Here is an 18983-nt window from a genome sequence, read left to right on the forward strand (position 1 = left end):
CAAGCAGCTGTGTGCTGGATGTGGGCTGGTTACTCCAGGTGTGAAGGAAGAGGAGGAAAGCCAGATTATAAAGAACATAAGCCCAGTGTGGAGATAAACTAAGATGATCTAAGTAGGAGAGGGACTCCTGGGTGACATGGTCCAAGGGTAAAACTGGGATGATTAACAGCCTCCCCAAGTAAAACTGGGCCCTGGGCCTCCCGCCAGCCCTACCCTTCTGCACTCCTGCGACTCACCTGCATGTGCAGCACCCAAAAGCCAACCTGTGGGCAAACCCCATCCTAGCACCAAGAGGCAAAACTAAAAGCACAAAAAATAAAAAACCCCACTTAGTTATTTTTCAGTCCAGTTCCACAAGCCATTTGTCCTCTTCCCGTCCCCATAAAAATGCCACCATCCCGACCCATTGGGTGTTACCACTCTAGAATCTCGTAAATCTTCTCTTGCCCTTATCCACTACCATCCACTCTGGTTCAAGATGCTTTGTCTCACACCTGAACCTTCAGCAGGCTCAGGCCTGGTTTCTCCGGTCTCCCTTGCTGCCTATCCAGCCCTTGACACTGCCATCAGAAGGGTCTCTCAAAAATGTCACGTCTGATCATACCATCACCCCTCTCAGATTAAGACCCTTTGGTGGCACCCTACTGGCTGCGAGGTGGCCAGTCCTTAATAGGAACCACCCGACCTTTGTCCTGGTTCAGCTCACATCCAGGGCCCTCCTTCCTGCCATGAGAAATACCTGGCATGAACAGGTATTTCCAGGCTCAGAGTAGCTCCTACCCTCTGAGGTCTTAGGGAGCCCTTGCTACCCCCCCAGACACAGCCATCCCACTGTGCTCTCGTGGTGCCAGGTGACACTGGGGTAACTTCCTGCAGTTTGCTGTCACATGTGTGTGTTTCCCTCACTGGACCCACAGTGTAAGCCCTGCATGTGCCAGGCCCACATCCATTTCTGTTCACCATCATGTTTCTAGTGACTGGCGCAAAGAAGGTTCTTGATCAGTGCTTGCCATTGGCAAACTACCTTGGCAAACAAGATTTTATCAAGAACTTGCTTACATTTTAAGATAGATAATAGTGGCGCCAGGTATGTTTTTATTTGTATTTTCATGTATAGGCTTAGTGTGCCTCTTACGTTGCAAAATGCTCTCTCAGCAGGACGTTGTCTTTTGCCTTTAAAGTGGTCTTTTCATTCGTCTCGTTTGGAATCTGAGTCTCCAGAACTGCACTGGCTAAAAATGCAATTCCTAAAACTCTTAGAAAATGATAAGATCTAACAGTGTATATTTTCAGTTTTATTGTGCCTGTAGCATTGCATATATAGACAGTACTTAATATATTTGTTGATTTGTTCATTATATATTATTTTCATTTGAAAAGCATATAACCACAGTACACAGTTTTGGGAGGAAAGGGAAAAAAATCTGTAACACTACCATTCAAGCTCTGTTACAGTTTTAGTATATTACCTTTTGGTATTTTTATATGCATCTTAACATTGCCATATTCACAATGTACATACAATTTTGTGTCCTCTAAGAAACCTTATTGTTGCTGGATCAAGGTATTACATTGTATACAGCATGGTATGTATCCAGTTCAATTCAAAAGCATTTATGAAGCAATACACCATTCTGTGTGCTTAATACCGTTCAAAGAAAACACACAGATTTGATATCGTGGCTCTTTATTAATAAAATACCATAGTTATGAAGGCTTTAGTGACATTTTTGCTTCACGGTCTGTCTTGTGGCATCTCCTCTTCCAGCTACCAGCAGGAATGGTGGCATGAGGCAGGGGCTCCTCTTTCCCAGGGGAGGACCCTCTAGAGGGTGACATTCGAGCAAGGCCTAAATAGAGAGAAGAGAGAACGACACAGCTGTTGGGGGAAGAGTGTTCCTGGCAGTGCTATCCCCAGTGCAAAAGCCCTGAGGTGCTTGGGGTTTTCAAGGAACAGTAAGGGAAGGGAATTAGGAGCTTAGGTTGGCGAGTAGCAGCAGGGAGGTCTCAAAGGATTCTACTAACCCTGGGAGGCCCTGCTTTTCCTGAGTGAGATGGGAAATGGTAGACTAATGACAGGACTGCTTCATTCTCCAGCTTCGTTCCTCTCTGAGGCCCTTCTGTGCCCACCTTTGTCACCCTCCGGATGAGTGACATTGTACCAGAACCTGTGAACTCTCCTTTAGAAGCATGCATGATGTGCTCATGACATAAAGTGCCCAATCCTTAAGCCTAAATGTGCAGGCAGGTCATTAGCCACACCTGTGGGGTCACACACTCACATTTGGTTATCACTGTTTCAAGAAACTAGGCACATTCCACATATTTAAAAACCATGTAGCCCAAACTTCTCGTTTCTTTCTCTTTTGATTATTTGAGATCATTGTTCCTCTCTGAAAATAATGACCAAATTTGTTTTTACAATAGCATTAAAAAGTCAACCTAGTAGGGCTTACTATCAGCCTGACGTTATTAAGCATGCTTCAACCTCTGACAATTCTAGAAACCAGGTTTTTTGTTATTGGGGGGCGGTTATCCTATTATAATCTTCCTTGAATTGCTTTATGGCTAGATCTGTCACATGCCAAAGTTAGATCCCATTAGCAGGCTTAAAACATTTATTTCTGAAAGAACAAACTGTTACAGGTTGCTTAGGGTAATTTATTTCTTTTGTTTTCTTTCTGCTACAGAAGGAGACATCACAGCTTTCCCAGATCAGGAGGAAAAATATGGAATGTGTTTTACCGCTGACTGAACACAATCGAATGAACTGTCCTGACAGTAGTTTGAAAACCAGCAGCTAGCAGTTTGTCCAGGCTCTAACACTGTCCAGCACTTTCCAGAGCAAATCTGCTGTTTACAAGAACTCTCAGCCTTACGAAGTTTATAACCTCAAGCTTTGTTTATTTAAAATATTTCTGCAGAAGAAAAGTACCTGGCACCTGCTTTCCAGAATGGCCATGGAAGAGTATTTGTGGATGGTCATTTTAGGTTTCATCATAGCGTTCATCTTGGCCTTTTCTGTTGGTGCAAACGATGTTGCCAACTCCTTCGGTACTGCCGTGGGCTCTGGCGTGGTGACCTTGCGGCAGGCCTGCATTTTGGCTTCGATATTTGAAACCACCGGCTCTGTGTTATTGGGAGCCAAAGTAGGAGAGACCATTCGTAAAGGTATCATTGACGTGAACCTGTACAACGAGACGGTGGAGACACTTATGGCTGGGGAAGTTAGCGCCATGGTTGGTGAGTAGCCTTCTTCCACACACCCATGGGCCACACCTGCCCCCAACCCGCCTTCCTGCTATGCCTGGGCCATATTCATAAATTTGATTTGTGTTTTGACTTTTCAAAAACTGGTTTGACATTTTATATTTACCATCTTATTTTTTGTTTTCTGCATATTAATTACAATTTTAAAAGTGTTTAAATATCAAGCAACTATTTACTTTCTCAAATTTTTTAGCAAACTTGGTTGTTAAAATAGATTTCAGCTAAGTGAATACTTTTCATAAAGTACAGAAAAAGATATTTGTAGAAGAGCTCTTTATTGTTTTAGAGTTGCTTGAAAGTTATGAAAGAGATAACGTGTCTAAATGAATGTGTTCTAAAGATTTACTTATAAAATTTCCTGGAAAGTTGATTTATGTTTTTTCTTAAAGTTTTTCATCAGTTAAGATGCAGTGTTTCGAAACTTTGGATGACAAAAAATAGTATTTATTAATTTAACTGTTATATTCTCAGTTTAAGCTCTAGAGCATTTACCAAATGAATCTGAACTAAGTGCTTATGTTTCAAGAAATTCCGGCCTCCTACATTCTTTGTAAACCTTTTGTAGGCTTTTATTTTGACTTTCTGATTCTACCTCTGGAAGCTCCATTTGTCATGTTTTGTTTTCTGGCCACAAAATAATTTGTATGTCTGCTTTTATTGGTAGTTTTAAGTTGTCTAGATGAAGTATTGAGGTGAACTGTATGAGTGAGCACATTGACTGGTGGATTGTGTGACCTCCCCACTGCCAGGTGAAACCAGACGCCAGCACTAGGGGTGTTTGCAGCACTGCCCTCGCCACGGCTGAAAAGAAAGAAATCCAGGGAGGAGCACATTAAGTGCAGCTGAGGAGCTTTTTTTTGCATGCCTCTAGGGAGAGATGATGGTGCAGCAGACTCCTTATCTGGTTAGGGAGAGAAGGGCTAGGGAGGAATTTTACCACCTTCTGTTTGCAACATACTTTTGTAGGAAGAGTCCCACAGCAGGGGACAAGATAGTGGTGTGCCAGGAATACAGCCACATCCCACAGGTCCCTGGTTATTTATTTTAAATAGTCACTAGCATTTCTTAAGGAGCCAGTATGGGGAGATTATTTGCCAAGTTTAAGAAGGTCCACTATCCTTTTGTTACAAGGCATCTCATCAGAAGCAGCCGGATATACTAAGGGATTCAATATTTACTAAGCACTGTAGGCTGGTAATATATACTAAGGAGTCCCTGTTTTTCAGCTTGACATTTTGTGTTGTGAAGATGTCAGGTTCGAGATCACTTTCAGCCCAAGAACTATTGTGCTTGTTGAATTTTACCTACCTTCATAGAACATACAAGGGGAGACCCCCCCCCCCCAAAAAAACCAGAATTATCTTTTGGAGGGCTGGCCCCTTGTAGTACTTAGAATTCGTTTCCCTGGATCAAATAGTCAACAAAGTTTTTATCTGGAAGTTTTGAAAAGGTTGCATCATGATTTGCAGAAGAAACATCCTGAGTTGTGGCAAACAAGTGACTGGTTCTTCCACCATGACAACGCACCAGCCTACACCATGCTGAGTGTTCGCAGTTTTTGACCAAAAATGGCATGACCCCCACGCTTCACCCTCCCTATTCACTCGATCTTGCCCCAAGCAACTTTTTTTATTTTCCCGGATGCAAAAAGTCCTCAAAGGGAAATGTTTTGTTGATATGGAAGAGGTGAAGCAAAAAATGGCAGATGCACTAAAAGGCATCAAAACTGACGAGTTCAGTAACTGTTGTGAGCAGTGGTAAAAGAATCTCAATAGGTGTATTGCATCAAACAAAGAACTTTGAAGGTGACTGAAGTTTAAACATGTAAGAATAAATACACAATTTTTAATAAATAAATTCCAGGGTTTTGGGTCCCCCCTTGTACATTTCTCAGCACAGTCAGATATAATTGAGATTTTCCTTAGAAAAATAACTGTTCTTTGTAAAATGTACCCTTAATAGTCATGATACGTATCTAATATTTAATTATATGAAGCTGAAAGGTAAGATTTTATTCCTAGTCAGGATGATGTGGACAAGATGTTTTGAAAGTATGGGGCAAATAAAAACACTGGCAAAATTAAATCTCATCCAGTCATGGTGGCTCATATCAGTAATCCCAGGAGTTTGGCACTAGTCTGGGCAACATAGTGAGACTACATGTCAACAAAAAACTTTTTTAAAAAATTAGCTGGGTAACTGGGCTCGGTGGCTCAGCCTGTAATCCTGCGCCTTTGGGAGGCTGAAGTGAGTGGATTGCCTGAGCCTGCGGGTTCAAGACCCGCCTGGGCAACGTGGCAAGACCTCATCTCTACAATAATCAAAAACTAGCCGGGCGTGGTAGCACGTGCCTGTAATTCCAGCTACTTGGAAGGCTGAGGCGGAAGGATCGCCGGAGCCCGGCAGGTCGAGGCTGCGGTGGCTGGGAGCGGCCACTGCACTCCAGTCTAGGCGACGGAGTGAGACTCCAACTCAAAAAAAAAAAAAAAAAATTAGCTGGGTTTAGTGGTGCATACCTGTAGTCCAAGCTCCTTGGGAGGCTGAGGCAGAAGGATTGCCTGAGCCCAGGAGGTCAACGCTATGGTGAGCTGTGATTGTGCCACTGCACTCCAGACTGTTTCACAGAGTGAGACTCCAACTCAAAAATAAATAAATCTCAACTGACATGTTTCCTTTCATTGGATAAAACTTTTAAGGACTGGTAGTATCTATTATGGAGGTTTGTTAGTGAAGCTACACTGAAGACCTCTGTAAGACAGGAAAGTTTGTGTACTGAGCTGCATGTCACCACTGACTTTTCACATCGACAGAATAACTAACCCAGTGTTTCAGTTTTCCCACCCCTGGCCTTTGCCTCTTTACTGAAAGAATGAAGGATACTTACCTCAACTAGACTTTGGGTTTACCAAAGCAATTTGGGGTTTTGCTTGAATAACTTGATTTTGTTTGCTTTGGTTTCTTTTTTATTTTTTTGGTATGTGGTTAGATGAATCTCAAAGCCTACTTTGTTGGGAATTTGTGTGGGTTACCTAGATTTTAAAAATTGGGTTCTTTGCAATGAGAGCTATGTAAATGTAAGATGGTGGTATAATTACTACTGGCAAAACCAAAGCTGATTCTGTCCAGATGCCTGAATTCTCCCAGTCTTCTTCTTCTGAATTCAATATCCCTTTTTCTTCTCCCTCTCTCCCCCTGCCCTTTATTCTATTCCATTTTATTTTTTCTTTTTCCTTTGGTCACTCCCCCCCAAACCCTGGGGTCTCTGTGCTTCCTGACAGAGTTGTACTAGTTAAGATGGTTGTGTAGAAGAAGTTGTTAGTACAACTAACCTTCCTGAACTAGTTATCTTGTGAGACTGTTGCTCAGCCCTGAAGCAATAGTCAACCCACTTTGTAGGAAACCACCTGTGGCTCCAAAATTTTACTGAGAATTCAAGACTCCAACTCTTCTCATGGAAATACTCACACTGGCATGAGCAAGTCATGTTCTTGAACTCCTTAGGAAGTGCACAGTTCCCTCCTAGCTCCGATCCCCAGTCACACTCTGCTTCTCACCCCTTCTGTCAGCCTCCCTGGCACCAGAGCCTTTGCTCTGCCACTTCTTTCATCTTCCCTGGAACAGTGGCCTGAGAGATGCCCATTTCCCTACTTTCTACAGGTTTTGTCTTGCACCCTTATCCCATGCTTAAACCTTTCCTCATTGCAGGATACCATTATCTTCCAGTAAAATATCTCTTTAGGCTGGGCATACTCACCCTTGTAATCCCAGTGCTTTGGGAGGCTGAGGCAGGAGGATCGCTTGAGCCCAGGAGGCTGAGGCTGTAGTGAGCTATGATCGTACCACTGCACTCTAGTCTGAGTGACAGGGCAAGACCCTGTTTCTTTTTTTTTAAATCTCCTTCTTTTTCCCACTGTTCTTCTTGGCACTAATGTAAGCGCATTTACCTTTGGACATCCCTGGAGTTGAGGCGCTCTCCCAGTGCTGCGCAGGTGTCCCTGCCTCCCCCACCTCCTCCTGCCGGCCTTCCCTCCTTCCTCCTTCCCTCCTGAGGGCAGCCCCGACCTTTCCTTACAAACTCCTCTGCTCCAGGACACATTTTGTAAAGTCAGCCAGAAAAAGGATATCAGCTTTAAGGAAGGAAAATCTCATGGGCTGAATTCAGTTGGGTGAGTTATACCATTCTCTTACATCATTCAATTATTTTAATTGTTGTAAGAATATAAATCCTAGAGTCCATTTTTAAAAGTTCTGGTTCTGTGCTATGAAATACACTTCAAACCCTGACTCTATTTTTAAAACCCTCATCCCTGAGGAGCCCAGGGCTCAGATGTAGAGGTGTGAGGACTTGTCCACCAGGAAACCTGGTGCTGCCACATAGCCTGTCACCAGTTTGGCAGCACAAGGCTGGCCCCTTCTCCTCCCAGCACACGCCTCAGGGTGGATGGGGGTTACTGCGGCCTCAGCTCAAAGGTCAGCACGCCCGGCACTCATGGGAGCAGCTGTCCACGTGGCCCCGTTGACAGGACCTGCACAGCCTCCCGTGATCCCCCTGTGGCTCGGATCCCTTTGAAGGAAATGTGGGGTCTGCTGAGAAGGGCTGCTGCTGCCAAGCAACCCAGGCTCCAGAATTAACATTTGGAATTAATAATGTGCCTGGCTTATCAGCCAGAGCCTTTGTTCCCTTTCAGTTTGGTATGAGCTTTTCAACAACTGTTTCTGAAAGTGATCTCTCCCAGCTGATGCTTTTAATACTCACTGCAGAATTTGATCTGCTTATGAAAATATCTGAAGTGAACTGTAGCCTAGAAAAACATTAAGCCTAGAAAAGTGTGGTGAAATTGAGGTAAAAGGACACGAAGCCAGCACGATGGGATCCTCTTAGCAACTGAGACTCAGAAGGCAGACAAGTAAGAGGCCCAACATTCTGGGCAGGGTCTGAGAGCAGATACCCAAATTTGGGTTAAATATCATAGTTATTTCTCATAGATGAGGTAACCATCAAAGAACAGAGTGGGTTCCACTGTCATGCACAGACGATATGACACAGCCAAAGTCCCTTGGTCCCCACTCTGTGACTATAAGGCATGACTCCCACAAAGTCCTCTCCTAACAGATTGCCTTTCTTTCCTTGTTGTTTCATTGGTGTCTTGACCCTCTTACTTGATTTTAGCCAAACTTTACCCAAAACAAGTTGATCATCGGCACCCTCACCAACACATGACGAAGGTGGATCCCAACCAGCAGATGGAGACTTGTCGTGGGATGCAGAGTCATCCCATCCTTCTGTGTTGAAGATGGAGAGGCATTTGCCTTCCACCAAAGTTAACAGAGTGATTTTTGTCAGTACTGTAGCACGTTGCAAAGAAACAACCCATGGAAAATCAAGCTCAGGGAGATGTTATGGAGAACAATTTGGATTCCTCCCTTATTGGCGGTCTGAAACACTCTGCCATGTACCTTATTTCTTTCCTTCTCAACCCGTAGGCTCAGCCGTCTGGCAACTGATTGCATCCTTCCTGAGGCTCCCCATCTCAGGAACCCACTGCATTGTCGGCTCCACCATCGGGTTCTCACTTGTGGCCATTGGGACGAAGGGTGTACAGTGGATGGAGCTCGTCAAGATTGGTAACTGCCATTTTATTTTACCTGTAAGAAGGGAAGTTGATGTTTGCAAGAGTGAGTTTTATTAAAAGTTACCTTTTAAATGTTTTTTTTTTTTGAGTCAGGGTCTTGCTCTATCACCCAAGCTGGAGTGCAGTGACACAATCACAGCTCACCACAGCCTCAACCTCCTGGGCTCGGGTGATCCTTCCACCTCAGCTTCCCAAGTAACTGGGACTACAAGCTCACACCACCATGCCTGACTAATTTTTTTATTTATCGTAGAGATAAGATCTCACCATGTTGTCCAGGCTGGTCTGAACTCCTGGACTCAAGTGATCCTCTTACCTTGGCCTCTCAAAGTGCTGGAATTACTGGCATGAGCCATCGCACCTGGCTTAAAAGTTACTTGTTAATATATTTTTCCTCCAAATGTTAAGGTTTAGAAGACCTAGATGATTTGGGTCATGCATCTTCCTTAAAGTTCCAGTTAATGGAGTTGGTGAACTTTTGAAATGCTATATTGTTGTCCAGCTTTGAGAATCACCACCTGTTCTTCCCAGGCAGAAGACAAATGTATTTTATTGAAATCAGTCTGTGGGTCAGAGAAAGACCAGGCCACAGGAGACAATGCCTGGCACCCAGGAGCCCGAGTCCATGGTCTCAGAAGCCTCTGTGTGAGTCCGTGTTACTTGCCTCCCTGCATTCACTAGGTCACACGGTTGGCCTCCAGGGAGGAAGCAGCCTCCTGGCATGGCCTCCATGTTGTAGGCTTGCCCAAAGGAACCGGAACACAGGCCTGCAACCATCTGAGAGGCCTAACAACTTATTCGTGGCAATGCTTCTGGCAGGAGCCCCAAAGCACCAACCAACCCACTATGAGAGACTTTCTTTTACCTATCTTCATCCTCTGGGTTAACTCATTTTTCTCACCAGAATCATAATAGTCTGAGAAGCTCTAGCCCAAACTGGATCCCTGACCTGTCAAGTGGGACACAGACTGCCAGAAAAATCACCTCCTGTCCCAGGCTTCCAGAACAGTGGTTCTCAGCTCTGTCTGCACTTTAGATTTACCTGGGGAAAGCAATTTAAAAATACCACTGTCCAGATCTCTTTCAGACCTTTCTAAGTCAGTACTCTGGGGGTGGAATCAGGTTCTAACTAGTGTTTGAAAACTCCCCAGATGGTTCCATTGTGCAGCCAAAGTTGACTAGAGGCTGAAGGTTTCAGAGTTCCAGTGGTTAGATGTCAGAAATGAAAGTATCAGCCTGGGCTTGGAAAATGAAATGGAAGTAGCCCAGCTTTAAAGAACTCCTACTAGTGGAACAGGGAGTGCCACCTGTATTGTTAAGAAGAGCTGGCAGAAGGAGTGGGAGCCAGGGCCTCTCGCTTCCAAGGCCAAAGCTGGGGGACGGCTGCTTGACTGAGCACCAGTGCACAAGCAGTTATATTTGACTGTGTTTTTGCGTCTGAGTAGGGTCATGAAGGTGGGAAGGTCATTCTGCAAAGGCGCTCATTAGGTTCCGAGCTGTGGTAGACAATCCTGGAAGTATTTAGTAATGTATATAACATATTTTGCTTATCACTGTGCTCTATAAATATGTCAATAATGATGTATGAATTTTGACATTCGCTTAACTTTTTTTCTATCATTCAGTTGCCTCTTGGTTTATATCTCCATTGCTGTCTGGCTTCATGTCTGGCGTGCTGTTTGTACTGATCCGAATTTTCATCTTAAAAAAGGTGAGTGAGGCTATTATTTTAAATTAAATTTTAGAACTAGTTTTGGCTCTACTCAATAAAAATTAATAATTAGAGAGGTTAGAGGAATAAATGTATTTATACATTGCAGAGGCACAATACCCTAGAGTTAGAGTCAAATATTATAAATAGCCAGAAACAGCCAAAGTAAATTACCTGGAGACTCCCTCAGAAACCAACATTGCAAACAGTGTTCTTGGTTCTATGATCTAACTCATTAGTCAACACTCTCAGGAATTGTGCTCAGACCTCAAAAAGGAAAGGTGATTATTTCCTGACTGTTAAACAAAATAGAACCAGACAGTGTTAAGATTATGAAATTGACTATCATTAAAAGCAGCTGAAGAATTTCCTTGCTCAAATGCAAAGGTGTTTTTCTGGTTTTTTGTTTCTGTTTTTTAATGGAGAAAGCAAGCTAGAAACACTGACTTAAGGAAAGGATAAAAAGAAGGAATTATACTTATTGGAGGTACATTTTGTCTAAAAAAAATCAGGCCTTCCTGAGATCGGTGTTCTAGAAACAAAACATGGTTGCCTGTTTTCATCTGACAACCAGGGGGGTGTCACAGTGCTTGACAAGTCCCATGGCCTGCCTACCTGACGTTGTGTGTGGCTGCTGCTTACTCCGCCTCAGGTGCGGGTCGTGCTCAGTGGTCACCTTGCTTGGAAGCATGCCCCTTTCTCTGAGCATTGCCTCCTCCCTGTTGAAGGGCTTATCCTTGTGGATGGTACTAACTTGCCACCGTCATTCCTCACCCCTTCTCCCAGGACAGCCACACCCAACGTATTTGCTTACGTCTTAGAAAGTGCCACTGTCTCTTCCCTGCCAGCTTTTTCCCCTTCATGTCCTCTGCCTGGAATTCATGGCCAGCCCTCAGGTGTCGCTTCCCAGGAAGACTCTGTTGTCTTTCCCCACCTTGGCTGGTTCTTCTCTTGTGCCCCTGCAGCACTCTGCCTTCTCAGGACTGCACCTCATGTGTCCTGTGGTTTCTTATTTCTTCCCCTAGCTACCGTTTGCTGTTGGACTATGAGATCTGTAAGAGTAGAAACCATGGCTGTCCTGATCACTTTGTGTTCCAGTGCTCAGCACTGTGCTTATCTCTTAGGAGACACGTGTTATGTATTTGGGAAGAGGGAATAGCAGATGCTTGGAAGGATGGGTGGATGAGATGGATGGAAAGGAGGAAAAGAGGGAGAAGAGGGAGGAAGAAGAGGGAAGAAAGGAGACAGGTCAGATGAGATACTTGTCATTTGAGTTTTAAGAATAGGTTAAGCCGGGCTCGGTGGCTCAGCCGGTAATCCAGCGCTTTGGGAGGCCGAGGTGAGTGGATTGCCTGAGCCCACGGGTTTGAGACCCGCCTGGGCAACTTGGCGAGACCTCATCTCTACAATAAATCAAAAAATTAGCTGGGCGTGGTAGCGCACGCCTGTAATTCCGGCTACTTGGAAGGCTGAGGTGGAAGGATTGCTGGAGCCCAGCAGGTCAAGCCTGCAGTGGCCAGGAGCGGCCACTGCACTCTAGTCTGGGCGACAGAGTGAGACTCCCAACTCAAAAAAAAAAAGAATAGGTTATTTGAGATTCACTTAAAAATCACAAACTCGGGATCACATACCAGCAGAAGTTACTGGCTGGGAGTCTTTCTTCAGCAACTGCTGTCCCTAAGGAAACAGTACTCTGGGAAATTGAGGCAGAGTATCCCAGCATTTTGCTTTCAGTCCAGCCCAGGTTCTTGTCATGTAGGGCATTGCAGATGATCATACCAGCTGTGTCTCTCATCCCTGGCTCCAGGCTGTTAGCCTTGGTGTCTCCCACTCCTCTGCTTCCCCTGCTGCCTGTGTGACTCCCACAATTGAGCCACTTTCTGCTCCTGCTTTTACCGCCCCTCACACCTCCCTGTTTTCATCCCAAGTCTCTTGACAAATTCTGGTGGCTCCTGAGGCATTCCAGAACAGCGTCTGGATGGGCCGTGCTGTTTTGCAGACCCTTGGTTTCCAAACAGGTTTGTACTTGGCAGTAGCCGACTGTGAGAATCTCTATCTCTCTACACTTCTGTAGCTCGCATTGACTTTTAGACCTGATTTTCCTTTTATCATGGAAGGTAGCTGTTCATACATTCATGTCCTACATGGCTATTAGAAGTGAGTCTCTTTTTTAATTATTTGAACAGCATCTGTGTGCCAATGTTGCATTAAGAAGTTCCCAGCCCACATTTTAGCTTCAAAATTCTCTGTAGATCTGCTTAAAACCTTAAATTTCTCATATTCTCTCAAATGTTATTTACCCTAAAACTTGTGCATTACTGTTCTTGTTGAAGTATTGGATTTAGGAGCTGTTGTTGCAGAAGCCTGAAGTTGTAAGTAAATATTTTCTTAGACAGAGACTCACAATTTGTTTTAACTTTTAAATACTACTGTGCCTTGGGAGAAGATTTTGAAAAATCATAGCACATGGTAATATAGCTGAAATGTATTGTGTAGTAGAGTGATGTAAAATCCAGTGGTAATGCAGTGATGTTTAAGTCACTTGATCCTCTTAGAGCACTCTCAGAGGTTGGAGCCTCAAAATATTTGTTGAATGTAGGCTTTTAGGGCCAATCCTAGACAGCTAGAGGTGTGATCACCACAGGTTTTGGGGAAGTAGATGCTGAGCTCTGGGCTTCAGTCCTCCTGAAACCGACCCAATCTAACAGTTCCCTTTGTGTCTGAGTCTGACATCAGTGCATGTGACTGCAGGGCTTTAGCACCTGCTGTCCACAACAGTGTGCTCTGTGACACTGCATTTGGTGGGAGAGATGGCCCCAGCCAATGCCGTTTCTGGAGGAGCAGAGCAGACCACAGATGGTGACCACGCCAGCCTTGTTGACTGCCCCAGGGTTTGGGAAGACTTGAGATGGTATTTTGTATCATTTTGCCTGCTGTCTCCCACTGCTCCCCAAAGCCTGACCTCCCTCTTTATCTCACTGTGCTGCAGGAGGACCCTGTGCCCAATGGCCTGCGGGCACTTCCGGTGTTCTATGCTGCTACTATAGCAATAAATGTCTTTTCCATCATGTACACGGGAGCACCAGGTAAGAATTCCCTGGAAGCTTACTTCCAGCAACGAGGTGCATTGTATCCTGACAGGATCGATTTGTTTGTTGCTAACCTTGTTGACTGACAGTAAGAAGCATTACTTACAGTCATTGTGGAAGTAAAAAGAGTAGTAGATGCATTTGCTTGTTTTAAATAACCCAAGAGATATGTGGAGTACAAAGGCTGCAGATTTCAAGTTAAAAAGAATTAAGACTCCATTCTGCCTTTTACCCAGCTGTTTTGCCTTCACAACTTACTGAGCGTCTCTGAGCCTCAGCCCATGATTGATTGCACTCGCCAATGGATCCATGCAAGGGTTAGAGAGGGTTTGGAGCACAGGAGCTGCACCTGGCGTCAGGAGTGTGGCAGCTCATGCGTCTACAATACAGCAGTGGGCTCCAAAGCCACCCACAGTGCAGACACAGAGCCCTTGGATGTGAGCAGATCCTTTAACCCAAGGACACTAGCTACACTTGATTTTTTTAGAAACTGAAACTAGTGATGATTTTCTTCTCAGAATTACTCCTTTTCTTCCCATTCCGATGACTTTTGTTCTTTTTTATAAGGGTTCAGAGTTTTTTGTGGAGAGTTAGTTGAAAATTCTTTTTCTCACTTTGGGAGGCCAAGGCGAGTGGGTTGCCTGAGCCTGCAGGTTCGAGACCAGCTCGGGCAACTTGGTGAGACCTAGCCTCTACGATAAATGAAAAATTAGCTGGGTGTGTAGCGTGTGCCTGTAGTTCCAGCTGCTTGGAAAGCTGAGGTGAAAGGATTGCCTGAGCCCAGCATGTCGAGGCTGCGGTGGTCGTGAGTGTACCACTGCCCTCCAGCCTAGGTGACAGAGTGAGAATCCAACTAAAAAAAAAAAAATTATTTTCTTACATTCTCAGGAAAAGAAAAACACTCATGACCAGTATGCCTGTCTGCACTCACTTCAGTGTCAGTGACTGGTGGCACCCTGTGAAAGACTTCTGCATGTTTTGATAGACCCCTCCCTACTTCCCACTGTGCACTGTACCTCCCTCGGTCAGGTCTTGAGTACACCCACAACTGCAGAGCTGTGTGGTGTCAACAGACATATTAGTTGGCAGTGTTTTTTGTCTTATGGGCGTCCTTAATGGATTAAGATTTCGTTACTGGCCATATCTGACAGGAAAATATCCCTCTCTCTACTCTAATGATAAAATCTCTGCTAAGCGGCATATCATAGTAGAGTTAAAAAGTGCAATTTTCCTAAATAAGGGGAAATTCTTATCATTTCTCAAACATTTTTCTCAGATTTTATTAGGTATATCTAATTATATTTTGTGTTCTTCGGTACTGAAAATAAAAGATGATTTCTAAGTGATTGTAACATTATACAGCGCTTGACTATGGCATCTCTGCAACTTTTGAAACAGTAATCTTAAAGGTTTAAGTACTCATGATCGGGGCTTCCAGACTTTGGGTGATGAGGGTGGAGAAGCATCACAGCTGCTTTAAGTGCCAGGAAATGCATAGGCTGAAGATTGGTAGCCCGATGGCCCTGCAGGGTTTATATCTCATGGACTGTGAAGTGTGCTTATCACTGCTTTCCAAAGTATCTGTCTTATGATAAATTTTTTTAAAAAATCATAGTTAGAGAAAAAACAGTTCCATACCATGGAACTGAGCACACCCCAGGTATGTAACAGCACCAGGCGTCTCACTGTGCTGGGCTCCTGGAAGGCCCAGAGCATGAGCTGAAAGTCACCACAGCTATGTTAATCCATAGCTGCCTTGCATGCAAGTGCTTGTTCCTAATGTGATGGAGGCTCTTGGCACTCCAGTTAGCTGAGCAAAGAGCACAGCCTCCCTGTCCAGCCAGATACCCCAGGTTAGTGACTTAGGAGACTAAGCCCGTGAAAGCCAAGGTCCCCTCTGTGATGCCAACTCCTGGAAAGGGGAATGAGTTTAAATATGGATGATTTCTTTTTGTTTCTGCATCTTGGTTTTTTTTTTCACTGTCTATTCTTCTTGCTTCCTGGTTCTCCTTCCAAATGTCAGAAGAAGACAACTATGATTTTTGTAAATAAAAATTTGGCTTTTTTTGTACTTGGCCTATTTTTTTCCATCTTTTCTTTTTCTTTTCTCATCTTTTTGATGCAGTTTGATCGCACATTTGCTAAAAGAATCATCATAGTGGAAAAGTAAATTATTCTTGGGAAAATTAAATTATATGATAGATGAGACATGAAGGATAATATAAATACTTCATAGGTAATATAAATACTTCATGTATTGAGCTGAGCTTTATATGAATTAATCCTCTTAGTCCTCCCAGCTCCCCTAGGAGATTGGTTCTATTGCTAATCCCACTTTATAGGTGGGAAATTGAGGAAGAGCAATGCTGAGTACACAGGACACATAACTAATAAGATGCAAAACCAGAATTTAAGCCAAGCTGTCTAGTCCTAAGTCCCAGGGTCTTAGGACATTACACTGATATGTGAGATAGCTTAAGTACAACAGCCGGTGTAGTGCCTGATACGCAATGTTACTGTTAATAAAAATTGCATCAGCCTTAACAAATTATTTCTCATCTTGGCTGGTCATGGTGGCTCACCTCTATAATGCCAGCACTTAAGGAGGCAGAGGAGGGAGGATTGCTTGAGCTCAGGAGTTTAAGACCAACCTGGGCATCAGAGGGAGACCTCAACTCTATAAACAAAAAAAATGTTTAATTAGCTAGGCATGGTGGTGCACCTGTAAGTCCCAGCTACTTACTTGGGAGGCTGAGGCAGGAGGATCACTTGAGCCCAGGAAGTTGAGATTGCAGTAAACGGTGACCATGCCACTGCACTACAGCCTGGGTGGCAAAGCAGGACCCTGTTTCTTAAAAAAAAAAAAGTAAACAAAAATGTCTTCTAGTAGAACGTGGCTATATGTTTTTGTGTATATTTAATATACTAATGTGAAGAAGAGGCCACCTCCTTAATTCAGAATATAAAAATTTGTGTAAGGATCTTGAATATCATTATTCATTTGAAGCACAAATGGTATTCCCAGTCCTGGCACTAGCATTAAGCACTTAGGTTGGGTGGCTGTTTTCTCAGGAATGTAACTTCTCCTCTCCTCCCTAAGTCTCGCTCCTTACCATAAAGGAAGGACAATGGTAATGTCTTCATTAAAGGGACACTGGATTTCATGAGAATGGACAGGGCCTCAGCATAGGACCTGGTGTGTAGTCAACTCTTCATGCAATTGTCCTACCTCCCTGTATGCTGGGAGTTTGGCTCCAGGACTCCTGTAGAGGCCAAAATCACAGATGCTCAAGTGCCTTAAGTTGTCCCTCTACCCCCTTATCTGCTGGACCACAGACACAGAGGCATGTTAGAGGCTATTTTATTACACCAATCACAATTAGCTTTAGTCTTTCGACATTTAGTTGCCAGAAACTCCTGAGTCTTCATGCCTTTCTATTTTTTCCATACATATTTGTGTGGAAAACTTCTTACTTGCCTGGAAGAGAAGGGAGGAGGAGGAGACCATGACTCTGAAGGACCAACCATATTGTTCTTCCAAAGAGCCAAAAAAAACTCTACTCCTTTTGATTTGAAGAGAATGTTTGTAAAATATCCAGTAGGTGAGTCCAAATTTTATTTTCATTTGAGCTTTTGAGCTTTGAAGGTTACCTTTCACGCGTCAAACTAGACCTTAATTACGTACTATTTCCTCACATGGGGCATCTCTGCATATCCAGCTGTTCATAATAGCCAAGTGTCACATTTTGTGTTTCAATTTTCTCTGCTTCTCCACTCTAAATTATTATGTAGCTATTTATTTCTTAGGCTTAGTTTGATTTGTTTTGCTTTGCATTTGCTGTGACTTTTCTCAAATAAAAGTCATTCTTATACTTCAAAGACTAAGTTAGCACTTTTAAAAATTATCTTTGCATTTTTGTTCTTAAAAAATGATTTGCAAGAACCAAAAATAACTTTAGTAAATAAAGTGCTTACTTGGGTTGGATATAATCCTGAAGTTCATTTTTAATGAAAAAGTCTTCAGCTTTCTGTTCAGTGTTTAAGCAGTGAATGCCAAAAGTCACTGTATGCCTCTCTGAATAGTAAAGGCGGATCACCCAGTGAAGCTCAGGGAGTTACACGCCACTTCCAAGTCAAAGTGTGATCCCTCGATCAGCAGCATGTGCCTCACCCAGTAACTGGTCAGAATGCAGGATCTCAGGCCCAGCCCTGACCACTGAATGGAAAACATCGCAGCAAGCTGTGGGGAAGCCAGAACTTGCAGTGACAGTGATTCCTAGTTCTGGAATGGGAAAGCCCTGGGGTGAGAAGGGTCTCCAGTTATCGCCAAGGGCTGGATTCAAAATACAGTGATTTAAATTCACCTTCTTTTCAAAATTATTGCAAATGAACCCTAGTTTGACAAAGCTGGTACCATACACACACAAAAATTCTACTTAAAGCAAATTAAGAAATCGAATTTTTTTTATTTCAAAAGATTGCTTCATTTTCTTAAATAAGTTGCTTCAGGATTCCTGTTACATAGGTAGCGCCTCTAATGCTTTGAACATATTGATCTAAAACAAAAAGCATAAAAACTGGTTATTCAGTTTATCAGGTAAGGCAAGGTAGAGTGATTTTGAAAAGGAGGAAAACGTGTGTGTGTGTGTGTGTGTGTGTGTGTGTGTGTGTGTGTGTATGTGTGTGTGTGTGCGCGCACACTTGCATCCATGCATGTACATGTCACCATGGAAAGGTACTCACAGCGTATTATGTAACAAATGAAAGCACAGAATAGCATATATAGTATGATTCTACTTTTGCTAAAGAAAAAAAGAAACCCCCACAAGCACCCTGCATGGTGGCCTTGTGTGTATCTGAATGATGGCTGGGAAGACAAACACCCCACGGTACCTCTGTGCTCTAGAAAGTGGGTTCAGGAGAGGAGGGGGTGATGGGAACTCATATGTGTGAATCACGCAGTTTATATGGTACTGCTGATATCTCTACAATAAGCATGTATTATTTAAAAGTTAAGACAAAAGAGTCAGTCAGAAGGAAGACTTTAGGGAGGAGGTGATGGGTTGGGGTAGAAGGAAACTAATATGGCTACAGCTTCATCAGTTCCATGTGAATTTTATTTGTTTTGTGGATGCTAGGATTGATTGTTCTATGTGAAAGGCAAGAGGTACAATAAAGTCACGACAATGGAGACTGTGAGTTGTTTTTTTTTTTTGAGTTGGAGTCTCACTCTGTCACCCAGACTGGAGTGCAGTGGCCACTCCCGGCCACCGCAGCCTC

The 18983-nt window shown here is 43.6% G+C and overlaps 1 protein-coding gene across 3 annotated transcripts in view; it reads left to right on the top strand.

The window, feature by feature from the left end:
* Positions 1-18983, top strand: part of SLC20A2 (solute carrier family 20 member 2) — a 93127-nt gene that overhangs the window by 40024 nt on the left and 34120 nt on the right. For 2 of the 3 annotated variants that reach the window (XM_008054994.1, XM_008054993.2), the window contains exons 2-5: positions 2691-3243; positions 8755-8895; positions 10529-10614; positions 13604-13700. In XM_008054994.1, coding sequence (XP_008053185.1) covers positions 2955-3243; positions 8755-8895; positions 10529-10614; positions 13604-13700 — 613 coding nt within the window. In that variant the 5' untranslated portion in view covers positions 2691-2954. The remainder of the gene's footprint in view (positions 1-2690; positions 3244-8754; positions 8896-10528; positions 10615-13603; positions 13701-18983) is intronic. The other variant, XM_021710883.1, reaches the window with a different exon arrangement.

This window comes from Carlito syrichta, unplaced genomic scaffold (genome assembly GCF_000164805.1).
Source record: "Carlito syrichta isolate Samal-C Ts95f unplaced genomic scaffold, Tarsius_syrichta-2.0.1 Scaffold301626, whole genome shotgun sequence".
NCBI classification, from domain to species: Eukaryota; Metazoa; Chordata; class Mammalia; order Primates; family Tarsiidae; genus Carlito; species Carlito syrichta.